This window comes from Myodes glareolus, chromosome 13 (assembly GCF_982192425.1).
Source record: "Myodes glareolus chromosome 13, mMyoGla1.1, whole genome shotgun sequence".
Classification (NCBI taxonomy): domain Eukaryota; kingdom Metazoa; phylum Chordata; class Mammalia; order Rodentia; family Cricetidae; genus Myodes; species Myodes glareolus.
Window position 1 is genome coordinate 35,044,775 of NC_142038.1, and position 25,304 is coordinate 35,070,078.

The window sequence follows — 25,304 nt, forward strand, 5'->3', positions numbered from 1 at the left end:
AAACCTCCTGTCTTTAAAAGGCCACTGACACCAAGCAGCTGTTATTGAACATGTCAGGTTCATGTTTTATTACTCCCAGCCCTGCCCGTAACTATGCAGACTTGCTCAGATAACTAACCAGTCGATCTCGGCCTGTTTCTTTGTTCTGTGAAAACTCACTGAAATATTCAAATCCTATAAACCTGGCTAGAAAAGATACATCTTTACCACAGAGGTATATTCTGTCATGAAGGCAGACGCAGTATTTGGACAAGTTTAAATCCTGGGGCTTCAAAAGTACAGTTTACACAGACTGGCAATTGGTAGGTCTGAAGAAAATACACGCTTTCGGAGCTATTCTGTCATGCAGAAAGTATGCTAGTCTTCACTGTGACATTAGCAAAACCTTGTGAGTGGATTAAGTTGGGGTTCATTCCAGGCCCATTTCCTAGGTTCCCTCTCGCCCCCCCTCCCTTCTCTCTTTCACTCTGGGATTCTACAAAGAGACCCAGAGAAAAGGGTCAACAAAAAGACTCATCAAGCTGAGACACATGGAAAAGAGCCGGGGAGTAGTAGCCCGAATGCGCTTTCTGGATGCGCAGAGACACACTACCTCTTTTAACTGAAGGTGGCGACGTTTTACAGTGCTGATCTACCGCCAAGGACAAAGCACAGAGTTAGGCTGCTCCTTAGGAAGAGAGCAGTACCAGAGGCAAGGGCAGACAGGGGCAGGGAATGGGGTAAGGTTTTATGTGTGTGTGTTTGGAAAATACGTCCTTTCTATTTGTCATCTCCTCAAATGCCAGCTTATTTCATTTTTAAGTGTGGCGTGTGTATCCTCACGCAGGAATTGGCTATGTCAGTGCACACTTCACAGACGTTAGTGTAACACTGTGTATCATGTGTTTCCTGGATCCCACAAAATGGTACCTTCCTTGGGATTTTCCTTCACTTAACACTTTAAAATGGCCAATACATCCACATCAGACTTTCTGTATTTCTGACCACAGGAGAGTTCATGATTTCATCAGAGATTTTTCATAACACGTCTCAAAGACGGATGGGCAGGTTTTATGGATTCTCACTTGGAAACAAATGAGAACTCGGGGAATTTTGAGTCTTGTGTGGAAAATCATGCAGCATTCTGATTTCTCAATCAGGAAGAAGGTTGCCTGGCTCCAGCTTTCCATAGCACTGGAGGACTACTCTGTCAAAACCAAAACCACTCCCTAAACAGACAGTTCACCAGCTCTCCATTTGGGTCACATGTCGGTCATGGAATCCTAGCAACCAGTAGCAAGGACGGATGGAGCCACTTCAGGTTCCCTTTAACTAAAATCCCAACACGAGCTCTTCCTGAATTTGGCCACTCCTCGAGTATCAAAATACAAAGTTAAGGGAACAAAGTAAAGGAAAGAGTTTTAATAATAACTTGTCTAAACGGCAGTCGAGCAGACTTTCTCCATCTTGTTTATGATTGGCAGTGTCAAGTCTAAATTTGGATTTATCTGATCACTGAGACTCCTGGCTAAAGCTGTCAATCTCCTTTGAATATAATCAAGAGATGCATGAACAGGACAAAGGATGCACAGCCAAAGTAGTTGGTGACAGACTGAGTGCCAAGGTCTTCTTACCAGACCCATTTATTCAGTAAGCACTTGCTAAGTGTCCTCTGTGCACACAATTCTTGTTTCCCCGCAGGGAAGACTGAAATAGATACAACTTTGTCTAGACAATATTGCAAGAGCACATACGGACAAAAATATGATGGAAGTCAATGTGCTTTTATGGAAATGAGTCAGCATGAGGGCGTAGATGATGGAGAAAACCCGTCTAGGAGGCAATTCTTAAATCCAAGGAGAAACAGCCAAGCATATGTGAATTTGGGGAAGTAAGAGAGAAAGGGCAATTCTGTGACAGTCTGGGGAGAAGTGAGCACGTTTGTAAAGACCTAAAGCAGCCGAGACGCTGACAGAGAGAGCCACAGGGAAGGGCTGGAGATGAAGACAAGGAAGGCTATTTGGGGCCAATACACAGCTACTTCCATGATGGCACTAATCTTATTAATGAGGGCTCCATCCTCATGACCTAACAGCCTCACCTGAGGTTCTACCTATACATAATATCATCTTGGGGATTTCTAATATGCAAATTTTATAGGAGCACAAATATCCATTCTAGCTTACAGGTATGTCCAATTCTTTGACATGCCAAAACTTTTAAAAATGTCACAACCCCTCTTACCGGTAATGTTTTAAGTCAGTAGACGATTTGTGTTGACCTGCATTTGTCGCTACCATCCACTGCACTCAGCTCAGGTGGATACTCCTGGGAGTCCGAAGACATTCTTAGAGCATAGAGGACCCAGGATGTAGAGATGGAATGAATGAGGCATGAGTGAGCAAGAAAATTCCATCTTCAGCAACACAGCAAATTGCCTGGTAAGTCAAGAGCTATTAAATGAGATACACACCCAGTGTGTGTGTGTGTGTGTGTGTGTGTGTGTGTGTGTGTGTGGTGGGTGTGTGCTGGTGTGTGATCCGCTAAAAACCATGTCGAAGATGATTCAAGAATTCCTCTCGAAATTCAACGAGACAGTTAATATAGATACTGAGTGGACTGTTGAAAAGGAAGCTGGAGATTAAGAGTTGCAGGTAGAGAGCATTAGAAACCATCTGAGCAATCAGGAAGACCTAGAGGCAGGGAGGAGAGAGGGTGGCCCTACTGAATATTTAGCTTATGTGACTGATGGTGGTCAAACAGAGAAAGAACTTGTAAAGGAGAATAAGGGGCTCTCAACGAGTTAGGAAGGAAACCAGGAGGGAGGCAGCGGTGGCCAATAGACTCAAATATTTCCACGATGCTAAAAATATAAGTGTCAGTGGATTTTATGATATGGAAGCAGTGGTGGTCTCTAGCAGGTCAGCAAATTCTGCAGATGCTTAGGGCAAATGGAAGTAGAGCATCAGAGGTGCAGTTTTTCACAACTCTTTAAAGTAAGTTGATTTCAACGACTGTTGGGACTGCAGAATGAGTTCTAGGCCAGCTTATACAACTTAGTTGGACTTGGTCTCAAAACATAAAGGAAAAGGGGGACTGGGACTAAAACTCAGGGGGAACCAAGTGCCTAGCATGTGCAGTGCGCTACACTCAGTTCTCAGTACTGCTAACTACTACCCCACACTCATGCGCACAAAAGAATGGGAGAAGAAAGAAAGGCTTTTTAGACAGTTCAGGAGGAGAACAAAATACAGCGAGCTAGGAAATAATACGGTTTGTTGTGGTAGGTGCTGGTATAACCTAGACCTTCACTGTCTCTTTCAGAAGCTTTTGGTTGTGAAAACCTTAAAAGATAGTTGTTGGTACAAGTCTAAATGATAATAATTTTTAAGCATAATAATAATAAACGAAGCATTATGAAATAAATCCATCTGTTTAGTGGTATTTATTCTATAAGGATGCTAAAAAATCATTATATATGTAGTTCACTATATATTTCTACTGGATATTACTGGTCTAGGGAGTCAGTTAAAGGGATCCAAGGGATTCCTTTAGAGGTGAAAGGGAAAGGAAGGGCAGTCTCTGTAAAGGAGCCTAACACACTGAATGGTTGATGTGGCTACAAAGCCAAAGGCAGGGGGCATGGCACCAGAGAAGCTTGCTGCACCAGTAGCAAATCACTCTTTGTCTCTCATGGCCACAGAAACATTTCCCACTGCACAGCTTCATGACCATCTTTGGACACCATTACCTGAATTTTAAGCTTGTACAAGCACAGCAGATAACACATTTTTGAGGAGACTGTTGTGTTTCATTAAGAACAACAGGTTGGATTCCCAGTGACTTAGGCCAAAGTGTCTTAAACTTGAATGTGCATAAATAAATAAATAGCCTGGGACCAAGCTTGGAAACTGTAGGTTCAGAATCGGGGTCTGCATTAAGACTTGAGAGCCCACAGACTCAGGACAGGTGATGCTGCCAGCATTGGAGTTGGTTCTGTACCACACTGATGGAGTGAGGCTTGAGAGCCTGCACAGACTCAGGACTGAGTGATGCTGCAAACACTTGGGTTGAGCACAGAGATAAGAGGGTCTAGCTGAGCAGATGCCTTGTATGTGGGGGTCACTATCAACAATCATACTTCTGAAGAAGATCCTTTAACTTTGGGATTCTAGGATTCTAATACCTGAATATGTCTTGGGGGGGCCCGAGTCTCCTCCTTGCTCCCTCCCTCTCCCACCCCTCTCTCTCAGAAGGGGAAGACCCAGAACTTCATGTACCCCAGGCTGGCTTTGCAGGTGCTAGCATTCCAAGCTTGCACTACCATGTCTGGTTTATCTGGTGCGGAGGACCGAACCCAGAACTTCACGCATGCTAGGCAAGCACCCTACCAACTGAATTGCATTCCCATTTCCACCCAGCCCCCTTTACAGGAGAATCAGAACAGAGGACATATGAAGCCAGAGACTGAGATGGGACAACTGAACAACAAAGGAAGAAGAAGAGGACGGTGTGTGACAAAGATGCACTGGAGCTTACAAAGACAACATCTCTTCACAGCCACAGTTTTACACAGGACTGGGGAGAAGTGACAGGGATTGGACCTCCTGAGAAGAAAGTCTCCACAGGGTCACACTTCTTTAGGAGGCTATCTGCATGTGTACGGTGTGTCTGGGCTCTGTGCTTCAGTTTACATGCACACGTGCACGCACACACACGCACACACACGCACACACACGCACACATACATGCACACATACATACGCACACACACGCACACACACACGCACACACACATGCACACATGCACACCTCGTCTGTCTGGTGATGTCCTCTGCCCCTCAGCTTTCTTGTCCTTCCTCAGTGTTTACTTCCCTGCACTTATTTCCACCAACCGCTCTCTCTAAGGAGCAGTGTGATGGGAAGGAGTTTCTTCGACTTTAATAAAGGAAAGTCGGTAATTTGGAGAGGGGGGGCTGCTCCACTTTTACAGGAACATTCTGTGGCCCACTCACAACGTTGGCCTGCATGCAAACTCTGTAGTAATGAAAAACGCATCAGCTGACATTGTCTATATTACAATTGCAGACTCAAAAAAGAGTCTCAGGGAAAAACCTGAAAAGGTACAATCATTCCAGTGGCAAGGTAATTATAGTTTTATTTCATTTCCCATGTTTTAAAATAACATATTATAACACCTTTAGAATTATACTATTGTTCAAGACAGATAAAAAGTCTCACTGTGAAGCCCAAGGTGACTTTGAACTCAAGATCCTCCGACCTCTGCCTCCCGAGTCCCTGAGATTATAAGCATGCAACATCATATTGGGCTGAAACAATTGTTTGAGACAAAGAACACACTTATCTGCACAAGAAATTTCAATGTTGCTGAGATATTTTAAATATTTTAGCTGTATCATATTAAAGTATGAATTTTCCATTTTAAGATTTATTTTTATTATTAAAATTATGTGTACGCTTGTGTGTCTGTGGGGAGGGTATATATAGAAGAGCCCAGAAGAGGGCATCAAATTCCTTGGTGTTGCAGTCACACACCACTCTGAGTAGCCTAAGGTGGGTGGGTGCTGGGCACGAACTTAGGTCATTTGCAAGAAGAGTCCTTGCTCTTAACCATGGAGTCATTGCTTCAACCCCCAGAGCAATCTTTTTTTTTTCTTTTTTTGACTGAGAGCTTGGAAAATTTGTTTCCCTATTCTTTTCTTTGGAGTACATTTTATGTTACATCATGGGAAATGGATTAATCTGCATGCCTTTTTTGAAACTATACTAAAACTGCTCAGCTAACTTTTACTTTCATGTTTGTGGCATTAAACCTTAATACAAATTGAAAACAGGAGGTTTATATATTTAGCAACATTAACTATGTCACAACAATGTCTACGGGACACATTTGATGCCAATTTATTATTTTAGGTGATAGCTAAAATCCTTGTAAATCTTCAAACAGCACGGAAGTGTTTGTTTTCATAGCTTCAGAGTTTGTCACAAAGTTTGAAGGAACAGGGTCTAAAAATACAGCAAATTGACAATGCTTTTAAATATATACAAATGACTTTTTATAAGAAACCAAGTTTTGGAGAAAAAGGTTTCTTTTATTTGGTGTCATACAAGCAACAATTCATATTATTCCAGCATTGAAAGTCTTTCAAAATCTATTCTCAGAGCTATGGGAGGCGTATTTATCACGGCAGCAGAACCAAGCTTTCTAACTTGAGTTTCGGTTCCCAGATCCAAAGGAGGATTCATATTAATTTGCCTTTCTGCCCAAGAAAAGTGGACAGTGAGTTTGGCAGATACTTGTTTTCAAAGAATCACAGGGCAGTTATAACATCATGAATTTGAAACAAACGCATCTTTGAATATCTAATTAACTTAAAAAAAATCTCCAAGTCAATGAAACTGGATATTTTATTTGAATACCATATGTTGCATGACGCATTTCTGCCCTAATTTGAAGACAGCCATGAAGTTAACACTCACTGTCTTGGAGATGCAGCTCTTGGGCAGGGAATGCGTGAAAAGGTTTCACGGATCACTTCCTTTATCAGATGTGAACATTTCACACACATCCTTCCCTTGCTGCTGGTCCTCACCCTACACTACTTGATACACATGTTCCTGGAATTCAATTACCCTTCAGCTGACTCGTATTCATGAGGGTCTTGGAGACAGAGGATCTGATTTCAGATCCGCTTGATGGCTCAAGAATTTTGGGTAAATTACTAACTGCGGGCTTGGTTCCTCATCAGTAGAGTGGGCACAATAATGTTCCTTCCTCAGAATTATTTGGTGGAGAAGAGAAATATTTATAGAAGATTTGGCACAATGCCTGGAATGAGGAATCCCTGAAGTCTCAGGGGCACCTTGCATGGCTCCAGTACACCAAGAACCGAATACATTCTCTGGCTTCCCACTCCTCAGTAATTCGTCTCCCTCCTACCTCATGCACATCTCCAAATTTCCTCCGCCCTTTCTTCTTTGCAAAATCTTTCTCACACACACACAAAAATTGAAGCCTAGTGATTGTGTAGCGTAGTTAATGATCAATGACAATATTATCCTTGTTAGGAGACGATAGAGACTCAAGTCCTTTAGCTAAGAGAAGGGTCTTCCAGGGGGACTCATAGGCTGTGGCGAGCTGGTAGAAGGTGCTAGAACTCAACTCAGAGCCTCTGATAACACTGTGGCAGTTGCCTCTCTCGCAGCCCACAAAGCAAGCTGACCCAGGTGCAGGGATGAAGAGAGGTGAGCCTTGGGCTCCATGTCCATCGACTGTTTTAAAGGCTACATCCAAGGTGACCTTTATACCTGCCATCACAGAACACAGGCAGAAAGGACAGACCCTATGTGCAGGAAACGTGTATGTTAAGCCACAGATAACATGTTAAGCTGTTGCACAGGGCTGGGCAGACAATGGCGAGACTTCAGATTTAGCTGTGGGTGCTGCATTTCAAGAGGGCTGCTGGGAAGGTGTTGTCATCCTGAGTAGAACAACGTGGGTTCCCAGGAGGCACTCAGCAGCATGGAGGAAAACGTAAACCCTTTCCACATATCAAACAATTCTCCTTTCCAGGAGGGATGCGTCCTGCTTCTCTAAGGTTCCAAGGAAGGGGCAGGTGACGTTCAAGGGACACTAGGTTTGACAGAATAACAAAATTCATGTCATCAGAATTTGTACTCTGTGATTAAAGTGATGAATAGAATGGCTGCCTCCATGGGACAAAACAAAATCATTCTTGAAAAAAAAATCTGATTGGCTTTAGACTGCCTAAATTTGTTTTAACCTTCTTAAAATTTTGTTCCTGAAACTTTTTCATTACAAATTTATATCACACTTGTGAAACTGAAGCAATGCCCCAACTAGCTTCACCTGCACTGGCCTGACCTTGGAGTATATGTCCTCAGCTGTGGCCATGAAAAGCACCACCTGTGCACATTCACTAAGTTTTTTTAAGGGCTCTGCCCATCTCCCTTCCCTCTCTCTTTCTCTCTCTGTCTCCCTCTGTCCATCCGTGTGCCTGCCTGTGTGAGTGTGTGTGTTTGTCTCCCTCCCTACCTCTCCTCTCTTTTGTCCCCAGAGGCTGGTCTCCCCTCTCCCCTCCCCACTCTTCCCATTCACTTCCTTCCCACCCCCCACCCCCACCACCTGAGCTCTGTCACATGGAGTCTTTCCACAGGTTATGGTTCTACATGTTGAACATCCCTGACCTGGAAATGTAATAATAAGATGGTTCCAAAATCCAAACCATGTAGGGAGTTGGCATGATGCCTAATGTGTTTTAGATTTTAGAGCATTTCAAGTTTGGGATATTTGGATTAAAGCATGCACAGTCTGTTAACATTTTTAAGATGAGCAGTCTCATGAGATTATATACTTCTTATCACTAGAGTGATGAGCTATAGGCTATCTGAAAACCAACCAACCAACCAAACAAACACACAAAACCCCTAAAATGTAGAGAACTCCTAACTCTGAAAGACTTCTGGTCGCAGGCGATTTGAGTAAGTCACGGTCAGTGTGTGATAGGATTTCATAAAAGCTGGACCCTGCTGGCAGTACTGTCTACTACACATAGGAAACCAGGCTCGCTATGGCGCCTGGCCACATCCTCTCCCCACCCCCTCTCCTGCTGTTCTTTTGTTTCATCACTATTCAGCAGCCACATTGGCTTTCCTTTCTTCATCATAATTGCTAAGTTTGTTCCTGGATCAAGGAAGTGGGCATTGCTCATTCTTTGGTTTTCGGTCCCCTTTGCTGGCTTTCACGTGACTGGGTCATTCTACGATTCTGTGATGCTTATTCTCAGTCGTCAAGTTGGTGTGATTTAGAATAATCTGCAAAGATCTCTGGGCATGTCTGTGAGGGAGTTTCCACGGTAGGTTAATTGAGGTGGGGCGACTCATTGTAAATGCGGGAGGCACCATTCCATGGGCTGAGGTCCTGGAACGAATGGGAATGGGAACGAAAGCTGTATGCCCACAGTCAGCCTAACGACAGACGCCACGTGATCAGCTGTCTCGCGCTCAGGAGGTGATGGCTTCCCTGTCATCCGGACTGTATACTCAGACTGAGAACTGAAGTACCCCACACCCCCAAAGTTGCTTTTGTCGAGGCGATAAGAAAAGTAATTAACACACTTCCTGCTGTCCTGAACACTTCCTCCTCGAGCCCCGTAAGTGGCTATACCACAGTGGTTCTCAACCTTCGCAATGCTGTGATCCTTTAATAAGTTTCTCGTGTTTAAGGTGGGTGACTCCAACCTTCCAATTATTTTGTCGCTACTTCTTCACTGTAATTTTGCTAGTGTTATGAGTCGTAATGTAAATATTTGCGGAGACAGAGATTTGCCAAAGGGTCGCGACCCGCACGTTGGGAGATTATCACGTCGGCTCAATCTGCCATATTGTTCCGCAAGGCTCTTGCTTACTTAGAGGTTTGCGAGTCCTCTGACCTTCACGCTACCCAGGTGTGAGCTCAGTGAGCACAGGATCTTGTGTCTTGGTATTTTGTTTTGTTTTATTCTCTATGCTTGGATCAGAGAACACTCAACACACCGTTGTTGACCGAACAAATGCACGAATGAATGGGAATGTTTGTTGAAGGACTTCGTGAAAAAACGCTAGACGGGAACACTCGACAGTTTCCCCAAATCTTTGGACTCTAACTTGAACTCCAGTCTTTGAACTCTGAGGCTTGTCTCTTGATTCTTGCAGTGTGTAGTTTGTGCCACTGAGCACAATCATTTTCAAATGATTTTTTGAGGAAAAAAATGTTGCTTTAAGGAGATAAATCCTTCAAAGGCTTAGAGCCAAAAATCTCTTGTTTATCTCAACAAACACGTGTGTCTTTTTAAAAATAACATCTTTATGCATTCTTTGAAAATATTATGTATTTATACAACTTATTTCCATAGTGTCCCTATACCACTGCCTCCCTCCAAACTCCCCAGATGTGGTTTACCCCATCTCCCTCCCAACTTTATGTTCTGTCTTTTTTTTTTTTTAAACAGTTTAAAGAAAATGAAAACTTTCATTTAAATTTAAGGCTAACTTCTGGCATGTTTCTGATTCATATTTATATATTACCAACACACATCCACGAGAGAGAGAGAGAGAGAGAGAGAGAGAGAAAGAGACAGAGAGACAGAGACAGAGAGACAGAGACAGAGAGACAGAGAAACAGAGAGAAATAAACAAACCCGGAAGCACATTATCTTTGCTGTTTCTTCTGTGGAAAACGTGAAAGCAAAACAAACAGTCCAGGAAGGAAAGCTAATTAGTTTTCCAAGTCCTTTCAGTTAGAAATTCAGAATTCTAGTAGCTGTACAGGAAAGATGCCTCTATTTATTTTTAAACATCATGCGCATAATTTAAGGATTATCTTAAGTCTCCTGCCAAGCACGTTTCTCCAGCCTGGTGTTAACTATGGGGAGAGGTTCAGTTTGGCTAGGTTAATGGTGATACCTTTGAGTAATTATCTAGAGCAAAGGAAAAAACACCATTTCTATAGTTTAATATCATTCCCATCAATACACTTTTTATTTTCCTCTTTGCCCATCTCAGAGAGAAAAGCAGAGGGATTTAATTTGATTTATGGGGGGGGGCAACCCTAAATATACTTTTTTTCAGTTGGGGGATGGAGCAAGGAGACAAGGCCAGCCAGCTGGTTTCCATCTAGCCGCCATAATTCTCTGTTTAGTTTACACTATTAAACTCCAGTGCCTTGCTTTCATCTTAACTGTTATAGTATGCCTTATTGCAGATTCTAGCATGTCGCATCCTGATAGGGTTTCAGACTTTGGCAAAGCATAATCCCTCACGTTGGTCGTTGCCATATGGGCAGTAAATGCATCCAGCATTTTTTCACTGGCGCCTGCATCATTAGGTTTTGCTACCACTGCTTTCTTGGGTTTTTTTGCAATCTCTGTGGAGTCTATGGCTTGAAGGTTATCAAGAGGACCGATGTCGATGTATACACAGCCGGGTCCTAGTTACGACCTCGTAGTCCTGTGAATGACCTCTCACATCTCAGCAGACACATCTGTTTGTTGAAGGTGGCAGGGAGGTAGGGGGAGCAGAGAAACCGCAAGAGAGAAGAGCAGAATGCAAAAGCAACCACGGCCAGGCAAACCGGAGAGCTACCACTGACGGGTGAGGTGGGGGGACAAGGAGTCCAACCTACCTGATCTGTCCTCATTTTGGGAATCACATCTTCTGCACAGTTCTGGGATAGTCTTGAGAGATGTGACTGAATACTGGATGGGAAGACAGAGGGAGAAGGGTGTGAGATAGAAATTTAAAATAAAGGCATTCCCTTAAACCACCCAGAAACAGAAAAGACGAACACAAGGACTGAGGCTTAAGTACAACAGACACATTCAAGAGGTGGACCTCGTGGTGATCTGAGAGCATCCTAAGATTGACCAACAAGCACCTCAGTAGACACAGGTTAAAGAGGAGCCTGGCGGCTCTTATTTAATGGACCAAGTAAGACACATCCAAAAGCTATTCTGTTTCTCATCATTTCGAACTGAAATATAGCCAGAATGACTGAACCTTGACTATTTCCAGAAGATACTATTTGTTTCCTCAACCCAAAGTGCTAGCTAGCTACAAGTGTAAAAAGCTTAGTGGAGGAGCATTCGGCTTCCTCAGTATCCAGACTGAAGAAGACATGTCCATTGGTGTGGACCACACTACATAAAACCCCAAAGCTGGGCCTGGAGAGATGGCTCAGTGGTTTAGTACACTTACTCCTCTTGCAGAGAAGACTCATGTGCTTCCGGACACCATCATGATGGGCCACAACTATCTGTAGCTTCCATTCCAGGGGATCCAACTCCCTCTTTTGGCCTCTGCAGCTACCAGGCACTCTCATACAGTGCACATACACACCTAACACTCTTACACATACAATAAACACGTCTTTTTGTTTTAGGCTCCAACAGTCACCATGTGCTGCGGATTTTACTGTGTGCATTGTCTCCATGGCAAATACGGAGGTCTGGTCATTAAAAGCAAGGGGAGCATAGGTCTCTTAGAGAGCTCTTCTCTTCCATAGATTAGTTTGGAAGGAAAGACAGCACCTTTTAGTCTCTGTCACAGCATCAAGTTCAGGGCTGGCTATCAAGATAACAAATTATGACACCGGAGGCACAAAAACACATGTAAAATCAATAACTATGATTTATGGGGTCTACATTTGATAGCCATCAATTTGTCTTGAGAGAAGGATGTGTTCAAACAAAATAAATAGAATGAATTGAAGGGAATGAGGCCTTTAATCAAAGACTATCTTCAGTCATACTCATCCTGCAATCCATAAAACACAATTTTCTCAGAATGTTTTGCTCTGTATCTCTAAGAACAGGCGCATATCATGAATTACTTCTCTATTGCAAAATCTGAGGCAACCGAGAAAAAAAAATAATTTAATCTAAAAGAAAAATGACCAGAGGAAATTCATTAGTATTATTCTAGCCACACAAGTGAGGACTGTATAATCAGAATGCATTTCTCAATGCAACGGTACGTTAGTGGGTGTGATGTTGATAGATAGACCTCCAGAGTTCCCACAGAATATCAGCAAAGCAAGACAGAAGGAGCAGGCGCTTGCCGCTATTGTCAGCTTGCACATCACAAACAAATTAAATTCCCAGTATTTCCAAATGAAAAATGAAATCTCAGAAGACTAATTAGAGAAATTATTCTTACCTGTCTGATGCAATAGCATCCTGTTTATATTGGCCATTCATCAGAGACTACAGGTGTCTCAGCACACACACACTACACACAGATGGAGGGAGCAGAAGGCTGCGTGAACCGGAGCTGAGCCTCTAGACGATTTTTCCTTCTACAGTATGCTTTGTGTGTATGTGTTGAGGGATGGGGTGGTCAGGGATAATTTAGACAGAGAAGCTTCGTCTTGGTAGTAACAAGGTACCTCATGTTCCTGATCAAGTACAAGCTCTCTAAGGAATCTGGTAGCTTTCTGAGACCAGCTGGTGCAGGTTATATAATTACACAGTCTATAATTCAATTAAAATTAGGCCTTTGTTTTGGTTGCTGTGCCCCATGAAACTCCCTTTGGCAACGGCTCACCATCTCTCCTGCTCCCCCCCTGCCATCTCTCACTCTCTTTCTTCCCTACCTCCCCGTCTCCTTCCTCCCTCCCTTTTTGGATTTCCCCTCAAGACAAAAGTTTAGAAAAGAGAAAAATTGATTGATTGTGTACAAATATGGGCAATGATACAGCAAGGACTTCTCAGTGGGCTTAAATGATATATACTCAATGAAAAAAGCCCAACTGCTGTCTGCATCCCAGGCACGCGCACTCACACCTGAAAGCCAGATTCACTCTTCTCCAGATCTCAGTTTTCTTAGCTGCAGGTCCAGCTCTACCTGTTTGACTGCAAAGGCCCACAGGAGGCAGTGAGGTTAAGTTTGTTGAGGTTCAAACTCTGAACAGCACAGGGTGCTTGGCTGGTGGGTAGACAGCGTAGCACAGAAAAATCTGGACGTGGGGGCACACACCTGTAATCCTACTACTCGAGTGAATGGAGCCAAGCAATCTCTGAGTTCAAGGCCAGCCCGAGTCTATACAGCAAGTTCCAAACCAGTCAGGGTGACACACTGAGACCCTGCCTCAAAACAAAACAACAGAACACCAAACAAACCAAGCAACTGACCAACAATCAAAACCAACCCCCCTTAAAAAAAAAAAAAACAGAGCTGGGGAGAGGGTGACATATAGGCTGTAGCTCTGCCCATAGCGAGAAAGGATGCTCTCTTTTGTGAAGACATATATTTAAATTCTTCACATCACAACCAGTAAGAAATAATGACCTTAAAGAAAAAAGTGATGCGCTACTCCTGGGACTAGAAATTTAAAAAAACACAGCGAACTAAGGAAAACAAGTGCCAGCTAGAAAATTACAGTTTGGGGGACTTTTTAGGATGCATGGAAGGTCACACAGTCTATGCATTTAACAAATCTATCGTTCTTTATAAAGGCACAATAAAAGAGTGATTTGAGGGCTTATCTGTAAATAGCAACACTACACGGGCAGATCTAATACAATAGAGTGAAATAAAGATGGTTACACTGTGGTGGGAAGAAATGCACAGGGAGACATGTTTCACAAAAGCAATGCGGAAATCTATTTTCATACTTGCAAATCTGAAGATGAGCCCATGACCCAATGACCCAGGATGTCTCTCATACAAGAGTACATTGTGCTACCATCTGGAATGGGAGGCTTCCCACTTCACAGGACAGATGGTCTTTTATAAGGAGCTGTCAGATGGCAAACCTACTTCCCTCGTAGGACAATCACTAGTAGTAACTCCTGCCTCATGGACTGACCAAACCGAGACCAGTACATCCTTCTTCTACTTATCCTCCAACCTAAATTGTGCAGCCTGTCCTTTCGATTCTGTTATCCTTTGGTGATATGAGAGAGGGCTTTCAGTTACTTGAGAGGCATTGTTTTTCCTTTTACTATTTTGTCCTAACATCTTCTTTTTCTTGAATCCTTCCAGAGGTTACTGGCTGTAGAAACAGCCTCTTTGATCAAACTTTTACTACAGCTTTATGTTTCAAGAGCTCCTGGTGAGGTTGACCAGTTCCCTCAGCTGTTTCAATGCCTCCATAGAGCTGAAGTCTATTTGACTGTTCCTTTTAATTTTCAGGTCCTCCTTGTCTGCAGTGATTTCCTCCAACCATGAAGTGCCACTGTCCCGTAAGGTCAGCATGTACTCTGCCTTCTGCACAAAGCCCCAGGGCGTTTCTTAGCAATGTTTCTCTTTTATGCCCACAGTAAATGTCTGCAGTGTCTTAGGCTTGGCTTTTTCCTCTGTTGATTTATCAGCTCTGATACGGAGAGGAGGGAAAGGATATTATCTTTGACTTGTTCGTACGTTGTCCACCCAGAATGCCATTCCTCCCATTTCAATAAGAAAATTCCCTTTAATTTTTCTAGCCCTGCCTTGGTATCATCTCTATAATGCCCTGTTATGACTCTCCCAGAGGGAAGGAATGCCAGCATTCAAAGTGTGCCCTCTGGATCAGTGGCATCAATGCCTTCCAGGAATTCCTGGGACACTGAATCAGGAACACTTATGTTGGGTGTAGTCACTGGCCTGTGATGATACATCCAAGCAATTCTGAAACATAGCAGAATTCATGAAGTCCCATCTCAATCATACACATGGCATCCTGTCTCTCCATGAATGTAAAATGATTTCATTGCTTCTTCAGGTGGTAGAAAATATTTTAGCTATCTAAGATAGTAGGCACTTATTGAACTGGACATGAAGAACTCCTTTTAAGTAGCCCACACCTTTAGTAGTCATGATAACAACAATTTATATTTATACAAAAGCAATCTTAGAAAAACCCATAATTATACATCTAGCAACGCAATCACAGTACATTCAAAAGAATAACATTCTCACCCCCATTAATCATGACTGCTGGCAGTTGTCCTTTTCTATAAAGGACAAAGATTTGGAGCCAGAAGGTCTGATTTATGCCCTGGCTCTGACACTTATTATCTCTATGGTTCTGGACAAATCAATTGTTTCATATCTCTGGGACAAGATGTGGTTTCCGTATCTGTAGTCACAGGTATCAATATGAGATAATGAAGGTGGAGTTATTTTGCAAACTGATAAGTGCCTGGAAACGCGTTCGGCTCTCCTCTTTAACCTGTTTTCTGTGAGTGCTCTACAGACTTCGTTCCTGCCAGGACATTAAACCCAGGAGAACAAAAGAGGAGCAGGAATGAGTAGGGACTGGAAATAAAAAGGAAGATGTCACCATCCAACCTCTGTACCTGATGTGAGTCCTCCTAAGTACTTCCTTGCTCAAGCAAGTTTGTAGATAAGGGTGGACACAGAAAGCTTGTTTCCCAAACTAACTACAGTCTTTTATGTCAGACAAATTGTATGTGTGTGTGTATGTATGTGTGTGTGTGTGTGTTTATTCCAGGCCACAGCAGTCATGTAAAGCAATTTGAACATGGATGAGATTCATGAGTCTACATGTAGAACATGAGTTCTACATTGGACTATGGGAATCTCTGACCACCATGACTGATGAATGTTCAGGACTGGTAAACAGTGGCCTTTAGTCCTGAAGACTAATTGGGGCCAGTTGAGTGAACAAGCAGACATTATCCAAGTGATAAAGAGCCATAGAAAATGAAAGAGCATCGCCCCTAGCACCTTTGCGAGCTAGAGATTCTTAAGGAACTGAGGTTCTATTACGTTTCCAAAGGACAAAGATGATGAGCCATTCATTCCCACAACTATCACGAGACTCCTGGTTTCTCCGAGCTTCCCAGAATTCAGGCAGCCACACGGTAGAACCACAGCCTTCCACACAAGCAAAACTGCCTGTCAAAGCAGATAAACAGCTGAAGAGAGATTTTCTGAGCTTAAGACTTTTTTTTTCCCTCTAAAATCTTGTTTTCTATAGAGGCCCGCCTTCTAATGGAGAAGCCCATGACTTCACATAGCCCTGAGCATGTGGCACAGATTGTCCATTCCTCTGCCTCTGTTTCGCAGGGCCCATGCCCTACCAGCATCCTCCTTCCCTCCTCCTCAGCCTCTCTCTCAGCACAGGCTCTCTCTGCAGATCCAAGGCATCTCCACCACCTCAGGATGCTCTGCCTCTCTCCCTGGCCACCAGCCTTCTTGCTCGTATGCTCATCAGCCATGGTTCTTGACTTGTCTTTGTTCTTGTTTCCCAATGTCTTCATTCACTCTTCCAGCTGCAGGGTGTGGTGCTCAGTATGGCCGCTGGAGAGTTCTAAGGGAAAAACTCTGTGGACACTGAACTTTACAATGACCAGTCTCTTTGGGTTTTTCTTTTCTTCCCATTTTATTTTAATTATTAAACTCCTGATCTCTCTCTGGCCCTTCTTGGTTTTTTTTGTTGTTGTTTGTTTGTTTGTTTGTTTATTGCGGGAGAATTGTCTGTATTCTGTCAATCATGTTTTAAATAAAACGCTGATTGGCCAGGCAGGAGGTGTAGGTGGGAAAACCAGACAGGAAGTGGAAATGATGCAAGGAGAGCAGGAGAATTCTAGGTAGGAGGAAGTTGATCCCTCCCACTCCTGCCCAGATCACCGAAGCCGCAGGATGTGAGCTGCCCCACTGAAAAAGGTACTGAGCCACATGGCTAAAATAGATCAGAAAAATGGGTTAATCAAGATGTGAGAGTTAGCCAGTAAGAAGCCTGACCTAATGGGCCAATCAGCATTATAACTTATAGAGATCTCTTGTGTGGTTGATTTTCTCTGGGGCCTGCCGGCTGTAGGGTACCAGGCGGGGACAGAAAACACAAACAAGCATGGTGCGGGAGAATTATCTGTATTCTGTCAATCATATTTTAATAAAACGCTGATTGGCCAGGCAGTCAGTATAGTCGGGAAAGCCAGACAGGAAGTAGGGGTGGAGCAAAGAGACTGGGAGTATTCTGGAAGCAGAAGCTCTCTCTCAGCCACTCCTGCGCAGATCACCGAAGAGGCAGCATGTAACGTGCCCAGCTGAGAAAGGTATGGAGCCATGTGCTAACATAGATGAGAATAATGGGTTAATATAAGTTATAAGAGCTAATAAGTAGCCTGACCTAATGAGCCAATCAGTTTATAACCTAATGTAGACTCCGTGTGATTTTCCTTGGGACTTGCTGGCTTGTTGGGGTACTGGGCGGGACAGAAACCCCAATAAGCCGGCCCTCATGTTACATATGGCGCCCAGACGTGGATAACTGAATCCACAGAAAGCCTGAGAAAGCTTGGAAAAAAATAGAGTAAAGCATGTTTTCTTGGTAGCAGCAATTTCTCAGGTCTGCTCTGCTTGCTAGAGGCAAGCAAATGCTCTCATCTAAGAGAGGCTTCTTGACTCAGCCTTAGCTGCAAAACCTTGCAGCTCATTAAGAGGTCCTGCCACGAAACACTTAAATGCTGTTGGTGAAAAGCTGAACGCATGCTTTTCGGTTTTCAGTCGTAGCAGGAAAAAAGCTGTGCTGTTTTAAAATGCCGGCTTTCTGGGCTGTCCTGCCAGGACAAACTCTGACTCTTGCAGGCAGGCAGTCCGACTGAGTGTGGTCTGTGAGCAGAATGATGCAGCTTGCTTGCTAGCAAGGACCTTGAAACACGACAGAGTTGTGGCAGTGAACACAGCTGTGGCTGGTATCTCAGCTATGAGTCTGGAAAGCTAAGGAATGAGCTGGATCTAGCTGTCAAAGCCACGGCTTTCCATATTGCTTTGTAAATTAAAGGCTCATGTGGTCAGAAAAAGAGAGATAAACAGTAAAGAGAGATTCAAAGATGAAGAAAACCTCTAAATGGTTTACAGTGTGTTAAAAATATATGCAGGCTAAAAGGTTAAAGTCATTAAAAATAAAGAAGAAAGAAAGGAAGATATAGGGTGTGGTGGTACACAGTTTTAATCCCAATGCCTGGGAGGCAGAGGCACATTGACCTCTGAGACTTTAAGGGGCAGAGGTAGTTGACCTCTGTGACTTCAAGGTGTGGTAGCACACACCTTTAATCCCATTGCCTGGGAGGAAGAGACAGAAAGATCTCTGAGTTCAAGGTGTGGTAGCACACACCTTTAATCCTAGCACTGGGGAAGCAGAGACACGTGGATCTCTGTGAGTTCAAGGTGTGGTAGCAAACACCTTTGAGCCCAGTACTGGGGAGGCAGAGACAGAAGGATCTCTGTGAGTTCAAGGACAGCCTGGTCTACAGTTATTCCAGGACAAAGATATATACAGAGAACCTGTCTCAAAAAGCCAAAAGATAAAAGTAAAAATAAAGAAATAGACGTTAAAATAAAGATGGAAAATACAAAGAGAATCTTGATACTGTATGCCATTATGCTCTCTTTGAATTATTTGAATGCTGAGGAAGGAGCAACAGCTGCTAAAGGACTGTTGTTTATAAATGCTGCTGAACTAACCCAAGAAAGGTATTTTGAAAATACCTTGGCTTCAAAATTGAAGTCAAAATGTATGCTACTTTGGAGAAGAGATTCTGCTTTTGTTTCCACAGAAAACGAGAGGCTTTGGATTTATTCAGAGTTAAGAAAAATCACCTTTGACCAAGGGAGGCCACCTGAAAAATCTCCGACAGGAATAGATGGCCCAGATGTCTGAGTTCTTCATCCAGAACAGGTTCAAGACTGCTGCCTGAGATGATCAAGACTCACAGGATACTTCAGTCAGGACTTGATTATAACTCTAAATTTTCTTTAGGTCCCCATAAGATTATCAGCGCCCCCAACCAGCAGGAAGTAGCCTGAAATACTACGCCCACATTCCTAACAAATGGACTATGGGTATTTTCCTTTGTTTAAAAAAAAAAGAGGGAAATGGTGCGGGAGAATTATCTGTATTCTGTCAATCATATTTTAATAAAACGCTGATTGGCCAGGCAGTCAGTATAGTCGGGAAAGCCAGACAGGAAGTAGGGGTGGAGCAAAGAGACTGGGAGTATTCTGGAAGCAGAAGCTCTCTCTCAGCCACTCCTGCGCAGATCACCGAAGAGGCAGCATGTAACGTGCCCAGCTGAGAAAGGTATGGAGCCATGTGCTAACATAGATGAGAATAATGGGTTAATATAAGTTATAAGAGCTAATAAGTAGCCTGACCTAATGAGCCAATCAGTTTATAACCTAATGTAGACTCCGTGTGATTTTCCTTGGGACTTGCTGGCTTGTTGGGGTACTGGGCGGGACAGAAACCCCAATAAGCCGGCCCTCATGTTACACAAGCAGACCCAACATGTTACAGTTTTTTCCTTTATGTCTGAACACTTCTCTCCAGTTTCTTTTGTAGAGGCTTTCCTCTTCCTCTTTCCACACAGGATATACTCTGTACAGCCCTTCCTAGGGACACTCTGCTCTTTTTCAGCACTATATTTCACCAGGAGACTTAGCCGATCGCTCGGTTTCTCCACTACCCCTCCACAGGATCATGCAGACATCTTGCTTTATCTCTCCCACTCTCTGTTATTACATTTCATTTTACCACCTAGGATTCATTAGTAAGGATTACTGTGATCAGTTCTATTCTCACATGCCCATGGCTTTTGCAGTGGTCTTTTGTTTCTATTATATTCGTCAAGATATGAAAAAAGAAAAAAATTCTTTTATGCCTTTAATGCTAGATATTGGTCTGTGGCTGGTGTGGGAGAACTCAGTGGCTCTTCTTGGTCATTTTTCAGAGTACACCAGTACGTAAATAATACAAATGTAATTAATGAGGTGTGTGAACGAGCAGGATTTGGTGGTCCACACTGGAGAAGCAAGTGTGATAACAATGCTGAAGGGCCTCCTATGGCAAGAACTGGAAATGAATGGTAATGACCTAACTGAACTGTGAAGTCTATGAAGGGAATTTGGCCATTCGGTCTAATGACCAATGGAATGGAATGGGTTGGCTTGATGGGTGTGGTCTTCTCTGAGGATACATAATCCTTTAAGAAGCGTGGGAGGAGGATTGTGCTCTCTCTTGGACGTGGAAGGCCTTCTGATGCCATGGCTTGGTGAGCTGGTCTGGAGCTTTCCCCATCCTTCCCTGCTGGATGAAGAGGCAGTGGTGCTGCTTCACTCTGTGTTCATGAGTGTGTGATTTCCATTCCATCCCTTCATAAGTAAGTCCTGACCCAAACTCCAGTGCATTGTCACATTAGATGTCCATCCAAGGATGACTACAAAGCCCAGAAGTCGTCTTCAATGAAGATGTGGGTTCTGGAGCCGGTCAGCCCACATCATATCCTGACTTCAACATTTTATTGGCAATCTTATTCTTTAATCTCACTGGTAACCAGGGTAACTACAGTACCCTAACAGAGTGTGGTGTGAAGACTCTGAGCTAACACTGTAGAGCATGGCAGTCCTATCGGATGCACAGTGAAGTGTTCAACAAATGTTAAGTACCATTATTATTTATATTTAGGGCATCAAAAACACTAAAAAGTTAAGCCTAAGTAATACTAAATATTAAAAATTATAAATGATGAAACAACTAAAAGAAACATTTATCTTGTGGTAGGGTAGCTGGCCAGCCAGGGACCTTGTCCAGCATCAGCGCTTGTCTGGCTTCAATTGTGAGCCAAGAGTCCATCAGCACCGAGAAACACAGACTGCCAGGAACAGTGATTGGTACTGAAATGTGACTTCCCATGAAGTTAATCTGACATTTCACAGTTATAATAAATATGTTACATGCTATGAAATAGAATAGTTTATTTGCCATCATAAATTCCCTGCGAGCCCAGACAAAGTTTATACTATTTCTCAAACCTAGAACTGGGCCTGGAACACTGTGGATGTTTAATAAACACTTGCTGACTAGATTGGGCAAAAGAGTTAGCTATGAGCAAGTAGTTTGTATGAATAAGCTGTGTAGTCAGTCTAATAAATGCTGTGGCTACCCAGCACAGCCAAGAAGAGGACTCGACGGGCTAAGTTCAGAAAAAGAGGCAAATTAAAGATCAGCCTGGTGGTTGCTCTTTCTTCTTGGCAATCACCCTCTGGCTAAGGTTCCTCTCCTCTGTGAGCGGTTGGGCCAATATGGAGAAGGAGATCTGAGTTCCAGTCTTGAGGTCCGAAACATACAACACATCATTTCTGGATCAGACACTCCCTCGTCTATTTCTTGGGGGGTGCATACAAAACAATGAAATACAGGGCATCTGGTGTTGAAATAAGAAACATGCTTTGAACTTCATGGGGCTATAGATGAGGAATAAGAGGCAATTTGGACTCTAAAGTAAGACACAGCAAATAAAACACTGTAAAAAAATGTAGTAGCATTGTGATTACTGCTGAAGCCACATCACATAACTGATGCCAAGAAAGGTTTAACTATGGCCAAGAACAGGGTGACTTCTAGGAAGGACATGACTGACAAGAACCATGAAGCAGGACTGGGGCATCCAGACTCCACATGAAGTTTCTGGTTACCTTCTAGGGAAACGTCAGGGTAGTAAAAGAAAGGGTTTTGCTTGCTTCCTTTTCAGCTGATTATATTTATTTAGAGTGGGAACCCAGGTCCCTTACTTCCAAGAAGCAATTTGTGACCACTCCAGTACCAAATGGACATGAGGTGACAGGTTTAGAGGTGCAGAGGTGCCTCCATTCAACCAAGTTTCTCAGAATGTCACAGTCTCCTTCTGAGTCAAGGAGTTCCGTAGTCCAGTCCTGACCCTGCTGAGTTCTGACTGTAATCTCGTGAACTCACAGGACTCTGCAAGTCTCCATTTTGTAATCTGCGACATAGGATGAAAGCAGAACCCGTCTCTTGCAGTTTTTCGGGGCTTGACTTGAAAGGTTTCAGCTGTGTATGTGACAGGACCTACGTGTGACAGACAGGGACTGTGTGTGACATACATCACCTCTCTGCTGTTCAGCCTCTGCTTTATTTATTCAGTCCTGGATAAGATACTATTTTTGTGGGAAAAAAAAATTGGCTTTGCTGAATAAAATAAGTATGTCATGGTTCCTAAGAGCCCTGGAGGGTTTTGTTTTTGTTTTGATGATAGGAGAGCCTGGTTTTCAACCGAATAAGAGGCCTCTGTAAACCCATTTGCTGTGAGAGAAAGGTTTGTATGTGCCCTCTCTCATGGGCTACAACTTGGGCATGGCGCTCTGCCCTCAGATGGCAGGGTTACAGGGATGTACCGCCGAAACCTTCCATTTTACAGGGGAAACCCATTATTTTCAAGTCTGGAGAACTTCAAAATAAGTTGGGTGCCTTCTGTGTTTTGTCTCATTAGATAGAGACAGAAAGTTCCAGCTGTTTTTCTATACAAATATACAGCTTGCGTTTTAATTAAAACAAGAACCAGTCCCCTGACCAGAGGGAAAAACCATGAAATACAAAGCCCAAACTACGTAATTGGGCTATAGTTGGAGGGTAAGGAGGGGAGTCTTAAACCCCAGCATGAGTTTTGTAAACATCTTTTCCAAATGCTGCCTGGACTCCACACCATCGTCTCCTGCCACTGCGTCAGGAAAGAGCAAAGGGAGCAGAGAGAGAGGTCTGTGCAATCCAAAAAAAATTAAAGCACGTTCATGGGAGACTTCATTCTCCATGACAGTGAACTAGCAGTTGGGAAACACGTTCCTTTCTGAGCCTCAGCATTGGAGACACTCTCGGTTAGCAGCCTCGATGGCCAGGGTTCCTGGTTTACCGAAACAGGCCGAAAATACTTACTTCACTATTTATGAGTTGCTCTTCACTTTTTCTCCATGAAATCATTAACTATGAACAGTAGAGCTCTGTCAGGGTTAGGGTATTAAACTCGGATCATACTGAATTATGATTAAACAATCTCACGCTGGAGTGGTTGCTAAATAGAGCTTCTCCAGTTTCTAGGGGGATTGCAATAAACTTGGACACCTCACCCTTCAGGCTGTCAACATTTTGGGCTGGATGATCCTCTGTTGAGGAGGCTTTCCTGTAGCCTGTACATTCATGGTCTCTATCCACCAGAGCCAGTAGCACCTTCCCAGTATGACAATGAAAACTCAGTATCACCAAATGCTCGTGGGCGGGAAACAGGGGCAGAAAAATTGACATTGGTGTAAATTATTGCAATAAACTATATATCTGGGAAAGGAAGGAACTGAGTATTCTGGAAACAGTGTGCTTCTTACTAACCAGGCAAGATGTAAGGTCTCGATGCTTTGGTGTCCTCATCCGCCAAAGGAAGATGGTTACAATCCCTTCTCTATAGGATCAGTGTGAGGATGAAACATACGTGGCCTGGCCCATAGGACATAATTGGCGTTAGCCATTACTGTCTAGTCAATGCTATCCAGTTCAAACCTGGTTTAAGTTTTAATGCAAGTCAAAGATCCAAACATTGGAGTCTACATAAAAGGGAACTCTTGGGGAAGGTACATTCCTACTGATGGAAATCTGAATTTATAGTGCAGAGTGGTCAAGTCTGAGAGGCTCAACCATTGCATAATCCTGTAGCCCTATTTGCTAAACAGCTTTGGTTATTGCTTAATACATTTTATCTTTCAAGCAGAGCTTCCTAATTCATCAAAATTATGGGCTGCTGCCAGGGATTCTTCTGTAAATACGACTGCTCTGTTGTACTTTAAAAGAAAATCTTGACACCATGCCTGGTCTTTTCCCTCGAGTTCTTTATCCACTATTGGTCAGATAAATATTATTGTATTATTCATTGAAACAATAACAAAGCTACTACTTTAAAGAGCTGTGTGCCAAGCTAAGTGTTTCACATATATTATCATTTCACCCAAACCTTACAACAATTTTAAAAAGTTAGATGGGTATTTCAGGGAAGTGAAACTCATGTGCTCAAAATCACCCAGCCAATGGGCAGAAGAGACCAGGAGCCTGGGCTGGTTGCCTGTTCAAAGCCTGTTCTTGTAAAACACGACCTGGCCAGTTGGGTAATGCTTGCCTCAGAGTCTGAGGCCGGAGACTGTAAACTGAAAGCCAGCCTGGGCTACATCATGACACTCTTGTCTAAGAAACCCAAGAGTTGGGAATACAATTCAGCGGTAGGACACATGCCTAGAATGTGTAATTCAGTAGGTTCTGTCCCTAGGATGGCAGATAGAAAAACAAATAAACAAACAACTAAACTGCTTGAAACAAAACCGAAAATAACAAAACAAAACCAAAGACAACTCTCAAACCTCAACTTCGCCATCAAAAAAACCTCAAGAACTACTACCACCAAACTCCTAATGATTACACGTTCTTTTTTTTCTACATCTTCCAACTTCCCAACAAATCTTTATACTATCCTTCACTTTCTTGGCTCTCATTCAAATCCAAATACCTTGAGAGGAAGAGTCACAAAAGAAGCTCATTCTAAACACTTTCTCAAGTCAAGCACTGTGACTGATCGACATCCACACATCATGGGAAAGAGGACTCTTACTTCATGAAGGTCTGAATAAGGACCAATAAAAGCTAACTAGAAGTTGGAATAAGCCGAATAACAAGGGACTAGTTTTCTAGTTCAAAACCAGAAAGATCCAGCACTGTATGAAGGCGATTTACCATATCTATGCCTACAATCCAACTGTCATGCGAGGTCCCCGTTAGTTAGGGTATGCACGGTGAGGAGTGCAGGAATGCACTTCCAGCCAGACGTATGCCAAAGCATGTCCACTGTTTGGGGGACAACATCCAGTGATGACCCAAAGCTCCAGACCCAGAGAGATCAAATAAAATGAACTCAGATGCGATGAGCTCATAGGGTGATCGTGACAACCTGTTGTTGGGTATCAGAACTGAC

At 43.2% G+C, this 25,304-nt stretch overlaps 1 protein-coding gene across 6 annotated transcripts in view; it reads right to left on the reverse strand.

The window, feature by feature from the left end:
- The window catches only part of Sncaip (synuclein alpha interacting protein), a 145,618-nt gene that overhangs the window by 46,939 nt on the left and 73,375 nt on the right, over positions 1 to 25,304 (reverse strand). For 5 of the 6 annotated variants that reach the window (XM_087896056.1, XM_087896057.1, XM_087896059.1 and 2 more), the window contains exon 3: positions 11,183 to 11,255. In XM_087896056.1, coding sequence (XP_087752182.1) covers positions 11,183 to 11,255 — 73 coding nt within the window. Of the gene's footprint in view, positions 1 to 11,182; positions 11,256 to 25,304 lie in introns of those variants that run through there. The other variant, XM_087896060.1, reaches the window with a different exon arrangement.